This window comes from Pyricularia pennisetigena, chromosome 3 (assembly GCF_004337985.1).
Source record: "Pyricularia pennisetigena strain Br36 chromosome 3, whole genome shotgun sequence".
In the NCBI taxonomy this organism is placed as follows: domain Eukaryota; kingdom Fungi; phylum Ascomycota; class Sordariomycetes; order Magnaporthales; family Pyriculariaceae; genus Pyricularia; species Pyricularia pennisetigena.
Window position 1 is genome coordinate 5,296,505 of NC_043742.1, and position 18,630 is coordinate 5,315,134.

Sequence of the window (18,630 nt, forward strand, 5' to 3'; positions counted from 1 at the left end):
AAAGTCTCAATAATACTTAACAGATTAAAAGGACAAAAGTATCATAAACCAAAATAAAAAAGATTCCAGACTAGGTACTTTAGCTAGCTCCTGATGTCAGCCAAACGCCAGCCATGCTAAAGAACTCAAGCTTGTGCCTGCAGCAGAGCGCGGGCGCGCGCGCCGGTGCGGCCAGGCTTGCAAGACTTGACCTCGACTGGGATGTGTGGTGTGGCGTCAGAACATGGTCGAGCAGGGTCCTGGCACCCCCCGAACCAAAGGAAGCGAGGAAAAAAAAAAAAAAAAAAAAAAAAAAAAAAACAGACAGAGAGAGACGGCCAAGCCGGTGGCACAGTGCGGTACCTGACCGATTGACACCCACCCACCTGTTTGGGAACCGACCCAACGAGCGAGCGGGCGTGAGACCCCCTTTTTTAGACGTAACGGAAAAAGATGGGATGACAGCCCCCCAGTTGTGCAAGGACGCATTGGAAAAAGTCGGAGCTTTGTATTATTACTAGGTGAATTGAATGAAGTTTGACGGTTATTTCTGCTAGCGGACGATACCACATCTTCGAGGGGATTGGAAGCCATTCTGGAGAACACAGTAATCGTACTTTATTCATCGGAACATAGCGGATGTTTGTTTCGCAGGGTTAATGGATGATGGATGACTCTCTCAAGGATGGAACGATGTGCTTACGTTATGGTTGAGCATGGCCTGGACCTGAGTGAAGATCCAAGGGAGATCTCGGGAGCCACGGCATTACCATGAGTGAAAAGAGACTTCTGGCTTCGGAGACAACAAAACAAAAACATATCACAGATGCCAGGCCTCTCCCTTGTGCAGTATGGTACAAGATTCCCTTATCGGCCGAGTAAAAATCCAAGCACTGCCCATGTAAAGGCCAAGGAGATTGACGGTTGCCCCCTCTTGTTGATGCGTTTTGTTACAAAAGACGACGCACCGACAAGACTGGAATTCGACGTTTTCAGGGGGCCAGCTTTGCATCGTTGGATCCAGGGGATACGTTTTCACTTCATGCAGCCGTAAACAAAGCACACCGCAGACAAATGTAGTCTACAGAAACCATCATGCAGCGGAGCAGTTAATTGCGGAGATGATGATTATTGGTCGCTGCGTGTTTTCAGCTTACCCGCACGCATCAACAAAACGACGACCGTGATATGTTTGTGCCAGGCTGAGTAGTCGGGCAGCTGAAGTGCCACCACGTACCGTAAAACCAAGCAAGTGAACGGGTTTGACCATGGGCCGGAAACCTTACCACGACATGGATGGAGGTTCGTGAGATTTACCTGGCATTTCTTTCAACCTATCTCTATTTCATGATAGCTTTTTTTTATACAAAGTCTATTCTTTTCTTTTCCTTTATCCAGCTAGCCCCAATCAATGAAGTGTAAGTTCGCCAACACATGAGATGGCTTCTAGAATACTTCTAAACACAAGGACTGCGTTGTGCGTATCTTTCAGTGGTCTGATTTTGAACCTTACGCCTTATCCAAAAGAAATTTACAGTTATGCGTTTTTCTATGATATGCATTTTGCTTTGCATGGCAGTATTTTGTGCACCAAACTCGCCATTTTTTTTTCTCCTGTACGAAGGAAGAACTGCCAAGCCAAGCTATAGGCAAGCCAGTAAGATCGGCCTCCTCCCACCTCGCGGATAATCATCCACCAAGGCAAAACGCCCAAGCCCCGCGACGATTCCACAACCGCGCCAGAAGCTGCTCCGAGCTTTTGGGGCCGTCGTCAGGGGTTTTCCTCGTCTGGACCATCGGTTCTGCTGTACCATTTTGGTGCGCGCCTCTTTTTTTTTGGTCTTGTTTGTTTTATTTTGTCCGAACAAGCCTAATCAAGAGAACCGCTATGCAAATACGGCTTATGAGTTGTGGAAAGTTTGTGTAGAAAGGGTTGGCAAACCACAAAAGTAAATACAAAAATTAACAAATACGAAGAAAATACGGGGGATGACAACGACCTTGGAGGTGGGCTGCTTTGCTATCAAAGCCTGAATCAATGAGGGGAAGCACGGAGCATGCACGTCAAGCAACCCAGTGCGCTCAACACTTATCGCAAGGAAACCCCGTGCTCCAGAGGCGATCACCTTGACCGCCGCCCTCCATGCCCTTCCAAGCAGAGTCAGAAGCGGAGAAGACACGACGTCGGTTCAATCGGCTCGTGCTCCGCCGCTCAGCCACACTTTTGGAGTACCGTGTCGTGGTAAATTGATTCTCCAACGCACAGGGGAAAATGGAAAGGGGGAATTCAATTTGGATATCCTCAATCCTCAGCTGCCCACCTCCTAAGGATCGATAATTGAAGGAAGTCGCATGGTGAAATGGTTTTCGTCCTGGCTTTCAGACGGCGGCCTCATGGTGTGATGAGAGAGCCGGCTTGTGAGCTGGTCGGTCCGGGAAAGGCGGCGGACACGTCGCGTGGACCCAGTCATCGAATGGCTTTTTGTTTCCCCCTTCAGTCCACGTCCGAATGTTCTCTCTAGTACAAAAAACTTTCTTGGTGGACGACAAAAAAAAAAAGCCACAGAAGAAAATAAAAAGCGGGAGCAAGAAAAGGGGCGCGTTGGGGTGGAAAGGCTCACGCTTTACTGCCAAGGTTATAGCCAAGACCCCAACGTGGGGTTTGTCTTCCATTACCTCCAGTCATAGGGTGACATTTATGCCCGCTCATCGACGTTTGTAGCAAACTCACAAGCCCGACAGGCCGATAAGACAGCGAAAGTGGGCATGAGTTACGCAAGGTTCATCTCTGACTTGTCATGGTATCACTGCCAAACAAGTTTTTGAATTGGTGAGCAAAAGAGGCGGGGGCGTATAGAAGGAAGAGAGGGGGGGAAATATAAGATATAAAAATATCATAATACGTTAAAAACATCACATGTGTCAGAGAGGCATAGATACACAAATGCGATTACTATAGTACGTAGCGTAGCAGAATGCTACAGAACATGGACGGGCTGGCAACGAACGACCTTGAAGGCTGCCACGAACCACAGAAAACTCGCGTGCAACCGCCCAACCCCCTGTCCGTACCTTGCATTCTGCATGCATGAATGACCGTCAGGTACACTGTGCACCCCCAAAACGACGGGTACCTCATGCATTGTTTACTGTCGTACATTTTCTGTTGCATTTCTGATCTTGTGTGGCTTTAGTGCTGGTTCTTGCCGAGAGGAAGAAGGGAGAAAAAAAAAAAAAAAAAAAAAAAAAACAGTGAGCTGAAAATGTGCCTCCTCCATGCCTCTCCGTCCCGATTTTATCGACACGGTCCAAGATGGGCCATCAGCCTATTGGATGGTAACAAACAAAGGCTGCCTAGTTATCAAGGAAGAAGCGCAGCTTTGGGGGCGTTTGATGCAATGCAATCAATAGAGCCGTTTGCTTGCTTACTTTTCTAGGCCTTGTTGACATCATCGATAGACACAGTCAGCAGCTGATCGGGAAGGATTTTTGGTTGGTTCCTTTTTTTATCAAGCGGCGGAACTGTGCCCTGCATTTTCGCTATATTTTCTTTGCTTGCATGCGCTGTCACTCATGAGGCATCAGGGTTAAAAGCAGCCTGTTTGACAGAACAAGTCAACAGTTGACCCACGGAGATTTGACAGCCGCACCTCTATGCAAGTGGGCGATACGGGTCACATACTACCTGTTCTTGGTATGCACACTGTATCCGGTGCACAAGTCGTGGTGGGAGGAAAACAAAAAACAGACCAAGACAGCAGCTCGGACAGTTCCAGGCCAGCAAGGCCAGCGAGCCAAGTATTCCTCCTTTACTAGGTACAGCTACTGTAGTAGGGCAGAAGACGGATCGTGTGCATGCAAGGTTCCCACTTTTACCCCTGAGGCTTTCGGCGGACGGGTGCACAGGGATCCCTGGTTCGTTCGTCTGTTCCTTTGTAGGCAGGCATTGGGAAGATAGAACGGCACCTACCGGGTCATGTCAGGTCAGGCACAAGCCCTTTTTTTTTCACTCCACCCAAGTCGCAATGCCTTCCCATTGGTTCAATCCGTCGTCGTCTCCTTTTTCTGGCCTCCGAAACTTCCTCCAGTCACGACGCGTCCACATTCTATTGCCACCCGCCCTTTTTTTTTCTTTTCTTTTTTTTCTCTTTGTAACTGACAACCTGGTCCATCGTCCTATAGCTGAGATTTGTTAACGGCCAGCATCCGACTATGATTGGAATTCAATTCATGACAAGCTTCAAGTCTACGGACAAGCCGGCCGCCGGCCGAGAGAGAAAATCAAAACAAGGGATTCCCATCTTTTTTTTTCTCCCGCAATACTGACGAATGTTGGCGACGCAAAGTAGAGACAGGGCCTCGACCACTCTTCGGTACAAGTGGCTGAACACAGACAGATTGTGGGTAGACCAGAACTCAAAGAGAAATGCCGTCCGTCCTTTTGGTGCATGGTCTGTGTGGAGGCGAAGGGAGGAAGAAGCATCCAATTGCGGGATTCCAACCGAAAGGTCCGTCATGCACGGGTCACTGTCACACTTTGGGACGTCGTCACCGGTCCGCTGGTATTAATTGCGTCCCTTGCAGTTTTCTTTCCTTCATGCCAGTTTCCGATGCCTGGCGGTTTCGAGACCTTGGAACGCATTGGTCCTGGTTCCTATTGTGACTGGTCAATTGCACAATACCTGGTTCGCCAATCTAGGCGAAGAGTCCAGGGCAAGGGGGAATTGGGGAAAACCAACACAGTACAATTACGTACTCAGTAGGGAATTTGAGTTGGTCTTGGACAATTCAATATGACAGCAACGGTTATCGGAGCAAGGAGGAAAAAAGAATAAAAAAGAAAAACAGACAAGGTAAGGGTTGGCATAACAAACGTCGTCGCTGTTGACATGGAATTAAATGGTTGGTCAATGTAGTAGTGTCCAAACCCCAGCAAACCTTTTCGCGTACCCTTTTGGGCAGACAAACCCCAATCCCGATGCAGACAGGGGGGTGCTCGGCTGATGCTATGGAGAACTTCTCTGACGAGACGCAGAAGCAATTCGCGCAGGCCGGCCAAGAGGCCGCCCGTTTTCTTCAAGCCTAGAGACAGAACCAACTTCAAGTCGGGGAATTAGGGGGAGGGCATTAGATATTGATTTTTTTTTTTTTTTTTTTTTTTTTTAAGTTCCCACTCTCTAGGTAAATCGAACAAACCCAGTACTGTCTGGGCCCCCTCGGTAACAAATACAATCATCAGCCAAAACGATGGCGTTCATTGCTGCTGACTTTGTTGACTGCAATCGGGCGCTAAGCTTTCCCGTTGTCACCCCTTTCATCTGATGTGTGTCTACGGAGTAGCTCGGCCGTGCACCCTTTTTTTTTCCCTATCCTTTCAAGGCTAGTAGATTCAGAATCCCTCGAGGCGTAATGGTTCTAGTCTGCCCGTCACACCCCTTATTTCTTGCTTTGGTTTCTTCTCCCGTGCTCTAGATCTAAGAGGTGCCACACATCTCGACTTGTATGAACTTGACGCTCGAGCCAGACGACGAGAGGCCCAATCTCGGTCGGAGGTGGTTCCGTTCTCTAAACTCGAAAAAAAAAAGTTGCCATCGGGCCGGTACACATCACGTCACGCAAAGACCGGTTCGCAATCTTTGCTTGCCATCTTTGTGACGGCGTCTTTCGGGAGGGGGATGGGGGAGCTTGCTAGGTTCCTGCTTGTTCTTCTTGGTGCATACTTTAGTCCCTTGCGGATAGCGACGTTTGTTGTCCTTCTCTGTTTGCCCGTGTAGCAGGGTTGCCTTGTATAACGCTCCCCCTCAATCCGAGACTGGCATATGTGTTGGAAGATGGAATGCAAGAGAGAGTGAGAGACGAAGGAAAAAAAAAAAAAAAAAAAGTTTGCGTGAGCTTGACGCAAGGTGCACCAGTCAGTCTATAGCTGCATCCCTTGTTTGTCCCCATGTTTTTCTATGTGGGGTTGAACAGCGTGGTTTTCGGGGTTTGTTTGTACGGTAATGCCGTCCGCGGTATTTGTTTTTTTCCCTCTTTAGAAGGAATATCCATGCAATAACATTCGAGAAAGAACAACTGTATCTTCCAAGCCCTGAGTCGCCTGTTGTGATTACTAGGATCCGGGATGGTGGGCTTCGGCATCAAGCAGTGACATCAGATGATGGAGATATAAAGAGAAAAAAAAAAAAAAAAAAACATGGGTTATGGTCGATCCCCGTCATCCGGTCAAGCCGGCATCAAAATCTCGAGGCAAACACAACAGAGGCAAGCTTACGGTCGATAGGTCCGGCTAGTCAAGACCGTTCAAACACAAGCTTCCCTCCGCTTCCTGATCGTGGTGAATTTGCGCACATGATCTGACTATGCAGATATCCCATCGTAGCATGTAAACCAGATAATGCCTGGTGAGGGCCAGCCAATTCGTACGGAGGACCGAGTAAGCATATATGTTGGTGGTATATCGGTAAATACCTAGTCAGTCAGTCCAGGAAAAAAAATCAAAGATCCCGCATGACCTCGCCCACAGCTCTGGCAGCCAATCTTTTCCTCTGTTCCTCTGGTAAACTAGCACCCATTTCTCGGACCGCAAGTAGCTTGCGCATCATGGCCTCGACCTTCTCGACGTCCTCTTTCCCGATGTCGTCCTCTGTCTCCAGGCTTTGGGGATCCTTTGCATTGTGCCCTTCTCCCGATGATGAACCTGAATTGTCTGTCGCGTCTTTCTGTGACTGGCTCGACTCCTGAAGCGAAGGAGCCTCGTCCGCTATCCTTTTGTCTTCGGCGTCCGCCTCAGTATCGACCCCTGAACTCCAGATGGCATGCTTGAGGCCCTCAAAGTCGGCCTTGTCAAAGCCGAAACTCAGGCTCGCCGGGTCCAGGTCAGTGCTCTTCCTCCTCTTGGCTGCACCGCTTGCTGCCTTTTCAAAGTCACCAAACTCGTCCGAAGATTCCTGGCCCATAAAATCGTCATCGTCGTCATCGTCGTCCCCCAGCCCCAGGCCATCCGCATCCAGATCGAGGGCCCAGTCGTTGGACTGCAGCGCCTCCAGCACTCGCGGAATGCCGGTCTTTTCTGTTGTATGTGATCGTGTGTGTTAGTCGGCATCCCGCGCGACCCGTTGGGGCCGTTTCATCAAGTCCTGGCCATCCATTGCCCTCGTAAACTCACCGCCAAACTCATTCCTCCCTTTATCCCCCCCACCACCGCTCCTCGCATGCACAAACTCCAACCCGGCCTCGCCACAAGCCTCTTCCCAGTCGCCGAGCACGTCACCGGCATCAGGCCCGACCTCGCCGAAGCCGACAGCAAGCCCGACTCCGTCCCACTCCCAGCCGCCCAGGCCCTCCCTCACCACCCTCCCCACCGCCTCGACGAGCTCCCGCCGCCCCTTGCCGCCACCCACCTCCTTTTCCCCCTTGAGCGAGAAGACGATGGCGATCCCGCCCAGCACGCTCAGGACCTCCCTCGCCTCGGCGCTGAGGAACGTGTCGGCCCACTCGCCCGGCGCGGCCGGCGTGTCGAGCCACACGGGCACCTCGGCGCTGTAGTAGGCCGTCTTGAGCGTCAGGGCGTGCGTCGTGCCCGCCAGGCCGCTGCCGCTGCTGCTGCTTTCCCCGCCTTCTTCTTCTTCTCCTCCTTCCGGCGGTGCTGTCGGCAGCGGCGTCGGGTGGGTGCCGGTCAGGTCCTTGACGAACCTGCTGAGCAGCTCCGCCTCGCTTTCTAGCGATATCGCCAGGATACGGCGGGGGTTTGTGATTTCCATGACGAGGTGGGAATCTGTGGGTAAGGAAGAATGAATTTCGACAAAGAGGAGTGGAAGCGGCGGAAACAAAGAAAACAACAACAAATTACCGATTTTCGGATAAATTTATGCTTTAATACCTAATATTCGTCGTTGACAATTGCCGTTCGTAGCTAGACTAGGAAAAATGTATCGGAACAGAACCGTAGTGGGGTAGTTTCTACCTGTTGGCCCCCAACGTCATTCTCCAACACAGACCTTCTCCAAGCAAAGCTCGCGAATGGGTTGATTACTCACTCGCCTCATTCACATGCTCCATCCTATACCGTATGGATTCATAAGGATTCCACAGCCGGCCTAAATTTACTTGAGTAGTTTGAAACAATTATACAACTCAAGGATTGAGACGTGTGTGTTCCATACACAAATTGTTCGTTGCTCTTCTCAAAACCTTTTGCCCCATCTCAACCTTGACAGGCACTGCTTTTGTTTTTCTTGTTTTTCTTGTTTTTCTTGTTTTTCTTGTTTCTTCTACTTTTCCTGGGGAATATTTACTACAACGGTATTGCAGCCTAAACCGATCGCTATATATCCTGATAGAGAGGAAAAAAAGTTAACTGTTGAAAGCTAACCACAGAAAATGCTGGCTGAAGCCTAATCATGAAAAGCCAACTCCAAAAAAAAAAAAAAAGAAAAAAAAAAAGCGCTCCGCTCAGACAGTTTATATATAATTTGCTTTTAATTGAGAGACATAGAAAAATTCGAGCATACTTTAATGCGCTAGTAATAATACAACTCCTTTCTGCCGCTCTGCATTACTCCTTGTTTGAGTAGCAGTCATGACATCAACAACTCCTATAAACTTGCAAGCCAGCCAATTGCTACCTGCACTGCAATACTCTCAGGCGCCAAGTCGCCCTCGTCCATGTTGCCGATACCCGCCTCAGGGATGGCGTCCGCGGTATCGCGATCACCGTAATGGCTAGCCTTACAGGTAAGCAAAGTTGCGCTAGGGCCCTTATTATCAAGGGAGCACCGCCGGGTGAGAGGACAATTCTGATTGCTAGCTCTTATTCGTAACTTCGGCGCTCGACTTTGGCTTCCCGTCGCTTGTCCATGACTGGGAGGAGTGACTCGTAGAGCCACTACTGGTTCCTGGACATGTTGTCCCGGTAAGAACCTGGGTTGCTGCGTCCTCCGAGCAGCCGTACTAAGGTGCTGCATCGGCAGCCTCGTCATCCACGTCGATGAGTTTCTTTGCGTCGAAAGCCTTCTTCGCAGCCTTGGCAAGCAATTCCGTATCGCCACTCATGTCACACATGCTCTTGAAACTGCCCCCTTCGCCCTTGCGCATGAGCTCCCACGGATGGGCATACTCGACAACCTCTCCTTTGTCCAAGACCAAAACCTTGTCGTAATCTGCAATCGTCTGCAGGCGGTGAGCAATGGTGATGATGGTCGTATCCTTCATCTCGCGGATAGTATCTTGGATCTTGCTGTCGGTAGCGTAGTCAATCGATGCCGTAGCCTCGTCCATGACCAGAACGCGAGGCTCCTTCAGCAGGGCGCGGGCCAGGCAAAGAAGCTGACGTTGGCCTTGCGACAGATTTGATCCTGACTCGGAGACCTTAGATGAGAGATTGAGGAAAATGTTCTTGTTGCTCGCGCCTCCTGGTGTAGTTGGTGAAGCCGGTACGACAGGTGAGGCATTAGCGGTAGGGATAGTCTCGTCGGGGCCGATAAGCTGCACACGTTGCAGTGACTTGTAAATCTGCTCGTCGGTAAACAAATGAAATGGGTCCAGATTGGACCGGATGGTACCCGTAAAGAGGGTTGGCTCCTGGGGAACGATAGTAATAGCCTCGCGCAAGTCGCGCAGGCCGATGAGCCCAATGTCAATGCCGTCGATCAGGATTTTACCTTCGTCAGCCTCAAGCGCCCTGAAGATGGCCAGCGCCAGAGAGCTTTTTCCAGCACCCGTTCGTCCAACAATACCGACCTTCTCTCGAGGGGAGATCTTGAACGTAACGTTGCGCAGGACCGGGTCCAGCTCCTTGCGGTAACTGGTAGTGTAGTTGATGAACTCGACTGACCCTTGGGCTGGCCAGTTCTTTGGCGGCCTGTTGTTTTCACAGATGGGTGCTGCCTCCTGCTCGACCTCAAGGTACTCCTTGATACGCTCGACTGCGTTCATATTCTGCTCGTTGATCGAGTACAAGCGCACCAGCCACAAGATGTTCTCGGCGAATCCGATGGCGTAACTCAAAGAAATACCAGCCCACCCTGCGTCGATGACTCCTATACTAAGGATGACAAAGACACCGGCGAAGAAGGATACGAAATCACCCAATAGATCCGTACGGAAGGCGAGCCATCTGTTGGTAGCCCAGAGGTAAATCATGGGTCGCAGCTGGCCGTTGATGCGGGTCAAGTTGTCTCTGACGAATCGACGCTCATCGCCATAAGCTCGGATGGTGGTGACGCCGCTAGAATGACCTTGTTAGCCACTGATTACTCTGATGCCTGCCTTGTTGGCTTTCTTGACACTTATGTAGAAAACGGCATAAGAACTAACCTTAAAGTCTCGCCAAACTGTTGGAACAGTGGGCTACGCTGCACAGATTCAAGACGTTTCAGGTCTCGTGATGAAGTCAGGTAGAATTTGGCCAGCAACACGTATGCCATTGTGATAAAGACGGCGGCGATGAGAAATCCGGGGGTGATGGAGGCAATCAACACAACGGTCACTGTGATACCCAGGGCGCAGCTCAAAATTCCAATGGCAATTGGCGCCACCTCCTGGTCGACAGCTTCCATATCCTTTGAAAACCTGTTCATCATTTGGCCCAATGGCTACACCAGCGATTCCGAGTTAGCGCACCTGGTCATGATATTCTGGAGACCTGCATGTTGTCCAAGCAGATGCGAAAAGAGTTTTTCCTGATAAATATAAAAAAAAAAAAAAAAAACATACCGTGACATCAAAGAACCTGAACTTGGCACGAGTGACAGCACCCAGCAAACGCGTATGTATCTTGGCTGAGGCCGTAAGCGACCCGAAAAAGATCCAAAGATCACGGAGGAATGCCGTCAAAGAACCCGCAAGACCAATAATCGCAAGAATGACGAGGTAGTACTGTGCATTGACTTCGGAGTTGACAACAATGTCGAGAGCGGTAGCGTTGCCATTTCTGGCTAGTTGATCCTTGACATAGGTTTGCACAGGCACCATGTACTTGGGGGCAAACGACTGAGTGCCGTAGGTGTGCGAGCTAGTCGAGATGGGAATACTGGATATCTCGGTAGTGTACTGGCTTGCCCACTGTTTGATCCAGAGGTTAGAGGCAACGTCGCTGGCCTGCTGAGACATGAAGATGCCGGCCGCAACAACCCAGAACCACCAAGACCCCATGGAGGCCAGGTATAGCTTCATAACAGGCCATTTCACAGCACCTGTAGCCTTTGTTTCTTCCAGGGCTTCGGCCTTCTTCGGCTTCTTGGTGTCTTTGGGCTTGGACAGGTGATCGTCGCCGTCGGTATCGAGGAGTGTGTTACCACTACCCTCACCAACGCTCGACGGCACACGAGAAGGAATTCTGGAGATGTTGGGAGTGTCTGACTTGGCCTTCTGAGCAATCTCCTCGCCAAGCGCTCCCGAAGTGATAAGCTCTAGTGCTCGGCCCTGGTGGGTGATTCTTCCGTTGTCCATGACGACCACAAAGTCGGCGTGCGGCACGCACAGCGGGATGTTATGTGTGACCATGATACAGGTTCGGTCCTTCATCAACGGGCCCCTGATGCAGTTGTTGAAAATCCACTGGGCCGTATGCGAGTCTACAGCACTAAGACAGTCGTCAAGGAGCAAGTGCTTTGAGTTGGAATAGACGGCGCGAGCCAGGGATATGCGCTGCTTCTGGCCTCCGGAGAGTGTAATGCCCTATTTGCACAAAGATGTCAGTAGGTAAGGTTATATATAACGCTAAAAGCTTGGTGCAACCGTAGCAGGATTCGACAAAGAAAAAAAAAAGCGATGAATGGGAGAGGAAATAGAGGCATAAGAAGAGATAACATACCTTTTCGCCAACCAAGGTTTCATCACCATTGTCAAGAATTTCCAAGTCGCGCTCCAGCGCACAAGCAACAATGACATCCCGATACCTCTTCTCATCAAAGCGTGCCGAGAACAGAATGTTGTCTTTGATGCTGGCATTAACCAACCAGGCCTGCTGAGCAACGTACGCGCAAGTTTCCGCAAGGCCGGTCTCGGGGTCAGGGCGAACATCTTCACGGCTCCGGCCTCCGGGCAGGTAAACGCGACCCTTGAGGAGAGTCATCTCGCCAAGAAGCGCCATCAGCAGCGAAGTCTTGCCCGAACCGGTCGGGCCAGTGATGACATTGAGCTTGCCAATCATGAACTCAGTATCGATGTCCAGGAGGCGGAACGCCTGAGATCCATCAGCTTCAATGACGTCCTTGCCACCCCAGATGAAAGCAGCATCCTTAAGGGCAATGATACGATTTCCTTCTTCGTTAACATTGTCCTCTCCAAGCTGAATAAATTTGTCTGTCTCCTCCTCGCTCAGGAACTCCTCGATACGGTCAATCGATACCTTAGCCTCCTGAACGTGGGCCAACATGTCGCCAAGCTGGTCCAGTGGGTGTCTCAGGAGCATGAAGAGCGAGATAGACGTGAATGCAATCGAGGGATGCAAGGGGCGTTTCTCAATCGTCGTGTACACCAGGAAGGAGAAGAAGGTGATCAGTATCGGCACCGTGTTCCACACAGCAACGGCGCAAGCCCACACCATGTATCGCGCCCTGAGTGCCTTGAGCTCCGCCTTTCTCTTCTCGTCCACACTCTCGCCGAACCTGTGCTCCCAGGCAAAGTACTTGATGATGCGGATGTTCTGCAGAACTTCGTTGGTCGAGTGTATACGTTTGTCGCTGCAGGCCATGATCTTCTTCTGCGTGCTGTTGAAAGCTCTGCCGAAGCCAATGTTCACAGGGAGAAGCAGGACCATGACAATGAAGCCAGGGATAGCGCTCAACCCGAGAACCTGGTAAAGCAGGACGACGGAAACCAGCAGCTGAGTGGGTGCCGAGGCGAAGAGGAAATGAAGGTAGGACGTGACCTCGGAGACGTTGAAGCTGTCGACTGACATCAAGTTGATAATCGTTCCATGGTTTGCCTGTTCATCTGCCGAGTCTTCCTTGCCCTTGTCGCCATCTTCTCCATCTTCCGACTCATCTGTGCCGCCGAGACAAAGCATCTTTTTGATCTTGCTTATGAAGCCGCCCTGGCTCTTCTCCTCCTTCTTGTCGGATCCCAAAATAGTATCCTTTCCGGTAGCCGCCTTGCGCCTGAGGGCTTTGGCATAGATCTCACCGACCAGGATGGCACGCACATTGATGCAGATCTTCCGGCCGATCCAAAGCGCACGGTTGTCACCCAGGGACCGGATTATGTCGGTAACGGGGAGTAGAATGACGTAAAGCCAAACCACGCTCCTGGGCGCGCTTTCTGGTTGTTCCACGTACTCCAGAATTGCCTTGAGAAGCATCGTCGGGGCAAAGGTGAACATACCGGAGATCACGGCCCATCCAGCTTGTGCCAGCAGATCAGTCTTGAAGTAGCGCAGCAAGTGCCAGTATAGTTTCGTCGTCTTCTTGACCCTTCTGTAATGAGACAGGACGGTGGCTGCCTTGTCCTTAGGCAGTAGGTTCCAGACCTTGCTCATCTCGAACGGCTCCTTGTAGCCTTGCCAAACGATCTGGTCGACCCATGAGAAGGTGAAGGACGAGAAAAGCGACGCCAAGTTCTCCCGAGCAGGCGGAATACCATCCTCCCACTCAAGCAAGACGGTCTTGTTTCCCTTGCGCGTCGTGATGGACATGAAGAAGAGCAGCGACGTCAGGGCGAACTCGACGACGACGAGGATTTGCGCCAACTTGGAGGACGGATGGATCAAGGCGGAGCGAAAAATGCCAAGCAAGAACAGCCACTGGCAGCTGTAAATAGCGGCGGTGTGGTTCCAGAGGTAGGGGACGCGCCATTGTGTGTTGCCGAGGAATAGTCGTAGGGTGGCGAGCACAAGGACGTAAACCCATGTTGTCAGGCCGATAATTGTGCCGGTGAGCGTGTACGATTCGTGGGCCTTGGGCGACAGCAAAGCGACCACATACACTGCCACCAAACCTGCGATGGCGAGCTCCTCGACCACTATAGATAGTGTTTGAGCAGGCGGTGTGTCTGCCTGCACGATGGAGCCTTTTGTCGTCGTCTTGACGAGGGCTAATCGGCCGCCGCGGATCGCCAGGCCCTCATCGTCGTCCTCGTCGTCTTGAACAATGGGCTCGTCGTCTGGGGAAATGTCTGTTCGATGTGCGCCGGGGCGGCTATTGTCACCACTGGACACTGGCGCATAGGCGTGTGTCGAAGCGCTGGACCGAGGGCTCGTTAGCCGGTAAATCCACAAAACACACGAGGAATGGTTTAGAGACCCCAGAGTCGAGCGTTTCACAGAGCAACGCTCAGCCGGGTTTCGTGCCCCATGTAATTCCGGTCAAGTGTTGGATGCAAGGGGCGGTCAGCTCGGAGCAAGAGACGTACCTTTTTGACCGGGTCGCCGCATGCCGGGCGCCTCGATAACCAAGGTTCAGGACGGATAACCCTACGACTACTGCAGGGAGCAGTATCCTCAGGTAACTGAGACACAGTTAAAAGAAACATATGTCAGCTGAAGTGAATACCGGAATTGACCAGTTAGGCCTCAGCCTAGTCGCAAGGGCGAAAAACAAAACTCACTCATGCTGAAAACATGGCGTTAGATCATCGACCTGCCATACCGGCCACTGGCACTCTCCGACGCCACCCATCCTGTGCCCCGCTTCCTCGGCAGCGCGCTCTCAATCCAGACTGTAGGGCGCGCTGTTCTCGAGGAGGATTTTGTGATGTTGTCGCTCTTCGGGCCCCTCGCAAGAGACAAAAATTAATAGAGGGCCTAGAGAAAAAAAGGCTGAGGACGAGTTGGTATTAAAAGAATGTTCACAGATTGTGGGAGCAAGATTGTTGACCTGCAGGAATATACTAGCTCGGAACTCAAAGGCGCCCAATCGCAGCGAATTGACTGGTTGAGCCGGTTACTGGAAATTTTCAGCGGGCGGAGCTCGGCCTGGCTCCGAGGCTTCAATAGTGGACCAGTGCGTGCTTTGCAGCCTGGGCATGCAGATGATACCGTGCCTGTAGCTGCAAGGGCTGGCCCCAGTTGCAAGTGCTGACTTGTGGATCTCGACTGTCAGGTTCGTTGAAGCCACGGCGTATGGAATTATTCCTCGCTTGGCTCCTGAGACAACGCCGCTTCTTTTGACGATAGCTCTGTGGATAAAATGTGCTTCTGGTCAAAAGCAGATTCCCAAGAAATGGAATTGCTATTCCTCGAATTATGAACGCGGAGTGCTTACTATATTACTCGGATTGAAGCAGACTAGATATGATTCATGCTGTCTGTTGCCGTATTGCCCAAAAAGTATAACTCCATCCAAACAGCGCTTAGACCTTGTCGAGAGCCTCGATGACATAAAAAAAGACGCCGACTGGGTCAGAGGGTGGCAACTTGCCCAAGTCAGTTTAGATCCACTGCGAGGAAGGAGTGGAAACTGATACAGTAACAATGATGGCGTACCCCTCTGTTTTTTAAATTAAATATCGGGTTTTGGTATCATCATTTCAGGATACTACGGTAGACCAGGCTCCAGTGTTAAAAAAAAAAAAAAAAGAAAGAAAGAAAACCATCATTTTCCTGTGTAGTGCGCAATGCGATTATCAGCTGCTACCCACCTTCCCCATACAATGGGATGTAAGCAAGCTCTTTTTCATGCCGGTATCACAGGGAAATGGCCATGCATGTATGATGTAAGGTTGCGACGATCCGTCTCCAAGATTGCGGCTCTGGTACGCTTGGCTAACCCACAAAATTGTGTAAAAGTACAGGAAAGATTGGGAGTGGATTCTCTCACTTGCGACCTGTGGATTGAACACGTTTACGTTTACTACTACGGTCTATTGATAAGGGAAAGTGCGGGCGCGGGTGAAGTGGCGGACCATTGCCGTCCTACCCAAGACCCAAGAACATCCATTTGTTCATTGTCTACTATAGAAGAGATATGTAGAATAATAGCACGAACCTATGGCGCGGATGTCGCGCACATCAGTGTTCCAAGTACCTAAAAAAGGGCTTGCAGGGTTACAGGCCCGTGTTATTGCCCTCGGGCGTTCGTGTAAAAAGTAAGCCCGGTGACATGCCCCTCGTGCAATTGACCGCGGGTTGTCAGGTGAAATCCCGGACGCAAACAAACTTGAATGGATAAACAAGCTTCTAGCAACGGCAGTAACTTAGCAGTGCTGATGCATCGATATACTACTACATAGTAGAAGGTCAGAGTAGCGCCCGCTTTTTGTTCTTGGAATCGGAACATGACTAAATCTCCCGCCAGACTTTATACCATTTTTATTAGTTAGGCTCCACCTCATATGAGTCTTTCGGCCTGAACACGGTTCACTCTATGCAGATCACAGTATAACCTAAGCAATGAACCATTATGAACCATTATGAGCCTGACCTATCCACGAAGATTGATATTAGATCAGATATTAACTACCACGTGGTGACATCCAATGTTCACGCAGTAACTATCAGCGTTGCATCCTTAGAACAGATCATATCTCATCTCTGATGCGTTGTGGGACGGGTACATCCGCGCGGACTATCACGAGGGTTGGCATAAATTCAAGGCTTGCTTTCATTGATGTTTTTTTTTTTTTTTGTTTTCGGATATTTAACAGTGGGAGAAAAACGCCCGGACTCCATCAATAAACGGCTTGGCCCCTGCAGAAATTGCAACCAAAAGGGCCTTTTCCCGTGTTGTTAGTCTTTTTTGTTTTACCCCCAATGAAGCCGCCTCCCAAAAGAATTTCGCGAACCCTCAACTCCCTGTATAATACCTCAGCAATATTATTACAGATGGATTAAACTCGACAAAAAGAGAGATTATGGTCCTTTATCTGAAATGGTCATTTCAACTCTAGAGTGAGTGCATGACTACCTCAGCCCATAACCATGCCCTTCATACCAGCAAGATCACCCTCCTTGGCTGCGATCTCGAAGTAGCCATAGATGATGCTACATGAAAAGTCAGCAAAATTTCTCATTTTGACGTCGAAAAGATTTGACAAGAACGGTTAACTTACGTGACGGCAAGCAAGGTGCCAGTACCCGAGCCCAAAGCACCCATGAGATCACTGGCGACGGACAGGGCACCAATGCAGGCACCACCGAAAGCGGCAGCAGTAGGAATGATGCGCTTGAGCTCCTTGTACATGCTCTGGTCACGGTGACCGGCCATGACGAGTCCCTGGTCCTTGAGCTGCTTTGCTACATCGCGAGGGCTGGAGCCCGAGACCTCAATCCAAGTCTTGGAGAAGACAGCGCAGGCGGTGAGCATGTAGACGACGTAGAGCGCCGTGTGGATAGGGTCGATCAGAGCCTCGGTAAAGTTCATGGGAGGCGACATGTAGTAGGTAAGACCCGAAATGGCCGAAAGCTGGGAGCTGCCCTCCTTGGCCTCCCAAACGCCGAAGAGACGGACCAGGAGGTTCTCGGGGAAGCGGGAGTAAAGCATCTGCGAGATGATGAAGATGTTGGAGGAAAGGGCACTCTGCAACATGATGGGCATGTTCGAGGTGTAGAACAGGCGGACGGGGTACGAGCCACGGGCACCACGCTGGCGCGAGGACTTGACGGGGATCTCAACGCGAAGACCCTGGAGGTAGATGACGGCACAGAACACAAGCAGAGTTGCCAGCAGGTTCATGATGTTGGGGAGGTTCTGGCGGTAGAAGGCCTCCTGCAGAGCACGCTGCTTGTTGGGCCATGTCATGAGCAGGTGGAACAGAGCAATGACGGCGCCCTCATACTCGGGGCCACGGCCAGTGTTGATGCTGGTGGGCGAGAAGGCCTTCCACATGATAGACTCGCAGATGTTGGTGGCGATGAACAGCGAAATACCGCTACCCAGGCCGTATCCCTTCTGCAAAAGCTCATCCAGAAGAATGACGATCATGCCGGCAATGAACAGCTGGAGAATCAGGAGGAAGACGATACCGGCGCCGAGCTCGGACGGGGGACCGTAGAGACCAGTGAAGACGTAGACGGTGGCAGTGCCGGCAGACAGGATGAAGGCGAAAAGCTTCTGGGCGGTCTGGTACAGCTCGCGGTCGGACTTGAGGTCGAGGTTGACATCGATCATGTGGGTGCCAGCGAGGAGCTGGAAAACCATGCCAGACGAGATGATGGGCGTGATACCAAGCTCCATCAGCGTTCCTCTGTTACTCGCCATCATCATACGCAGCCAATATAGGGGGTCGGAGGTGTCCGAGGACACAATGCCGTATAGGGGCATCTGGCTCATGACCAAGAAGATCAAGAGGGTGAGACCTGTCCACATCAACTTCTGGTTGAAGGGGATCTTGGTCTCGGGTTGCTGAACCTCGGGGAGGAACGGCACGAAGGGCTTGACGAGGTCAAGGAACCGTACTGTAGTGCGCAGGAGTCAGAAGATGATTTATGAAAGTAAATAAAGCCATTGATACGGTAGGGTGTCATGGGAAGCAGCAGTTCAACAAAGATGCTTGCCCGCCCGGTCGTGACCATTGTTCTTGAGTAATCGTCTTGCGACTTTGCCCGCAAGGTAACTAATGGTTACGCGACGGCGGGCACATTGCGATTGAGTTTGCGCGCACTGGAGGCTGAACTTACAAGAACTCATGATGGGCGGCTTATATGCAAACAGTCATCTAAAAAGGGGGTCTTGTGGGAGAAAGGAAAATGGAGAAGCCCGATCAAGAGGCCGGCGA

At 51.0% G+C, this 18,630-nt stretch overlaps 3 protein-coding genes across 3 annotated transcripts; all 3 read right to left on the reverse strand.

Annotated features, from left to right (window-relative positions):
• Window positions 1–6,473: 6,473 nt before the first annotated feature.
• PpBr36_03220 (uncharacterized protein) lies at window positions 6,474–7,739 on the reverse strand (the record flags this gene model as incomplete). The annotated part of the gene is made up of 2 exons (XM_029890394.1): window positions 6,474–7,048; window positions 7,145–7,739. The coding sequence occupies 2 exons, from the start codon at window positions 7,737–7,739 to the stop codon at window positions 6,474–6,476; spliced, it is 1,170 nt and encodes a 389-aa protein (XP_029754035.1).
• A 1,189-nt stretch (window positions 7,740–8,928) lies between these two features.
• PpBr36_03221 (uncharacterized protein) lies at window positions 8,929–14,594 on the reverse strand (the record flags this gene model as incomplete). Its single annotated transcript, XM_029890395.1, has 6 exons — window positions 8,929–10,204; window positions 10,294–10,571; window positions 10,693–11,655; window positions 11,792–14,159; window positions 14,329–14,424; window positions 14,524–14,594. The coding sequence occupies 6 exons, from the start codon at window positions 14,592–14,594 to the stop codon at window positions 8,929–8,931; spliced, it is 5,052 nt and encodes a 1,683-aa protein (XP_029754034.1).
• Window positions 14,595–16,821: 2,227 nt separating this feature from the next.
• Window positions 16,822–18,542, reverse strand: PpBr36_03222 (uncharacterized protein; the record flags this gene model as incomplete). Its single annotated transcript, XM_029890396.1, has 3 exons — window positions 16,822–16,897; window positions 16,966–18,310; window positions 18,533–18,542. 3 exons carry the CDS (start codon window positions 18,540–18,542, stop codon window positions 16,822–16,824), a joined length of 1,431 nt encoding a protein of 476 aa, XP_029754033.1.
• Window positions 18,543–18,630: the final 88 nt, after the last annotated feature.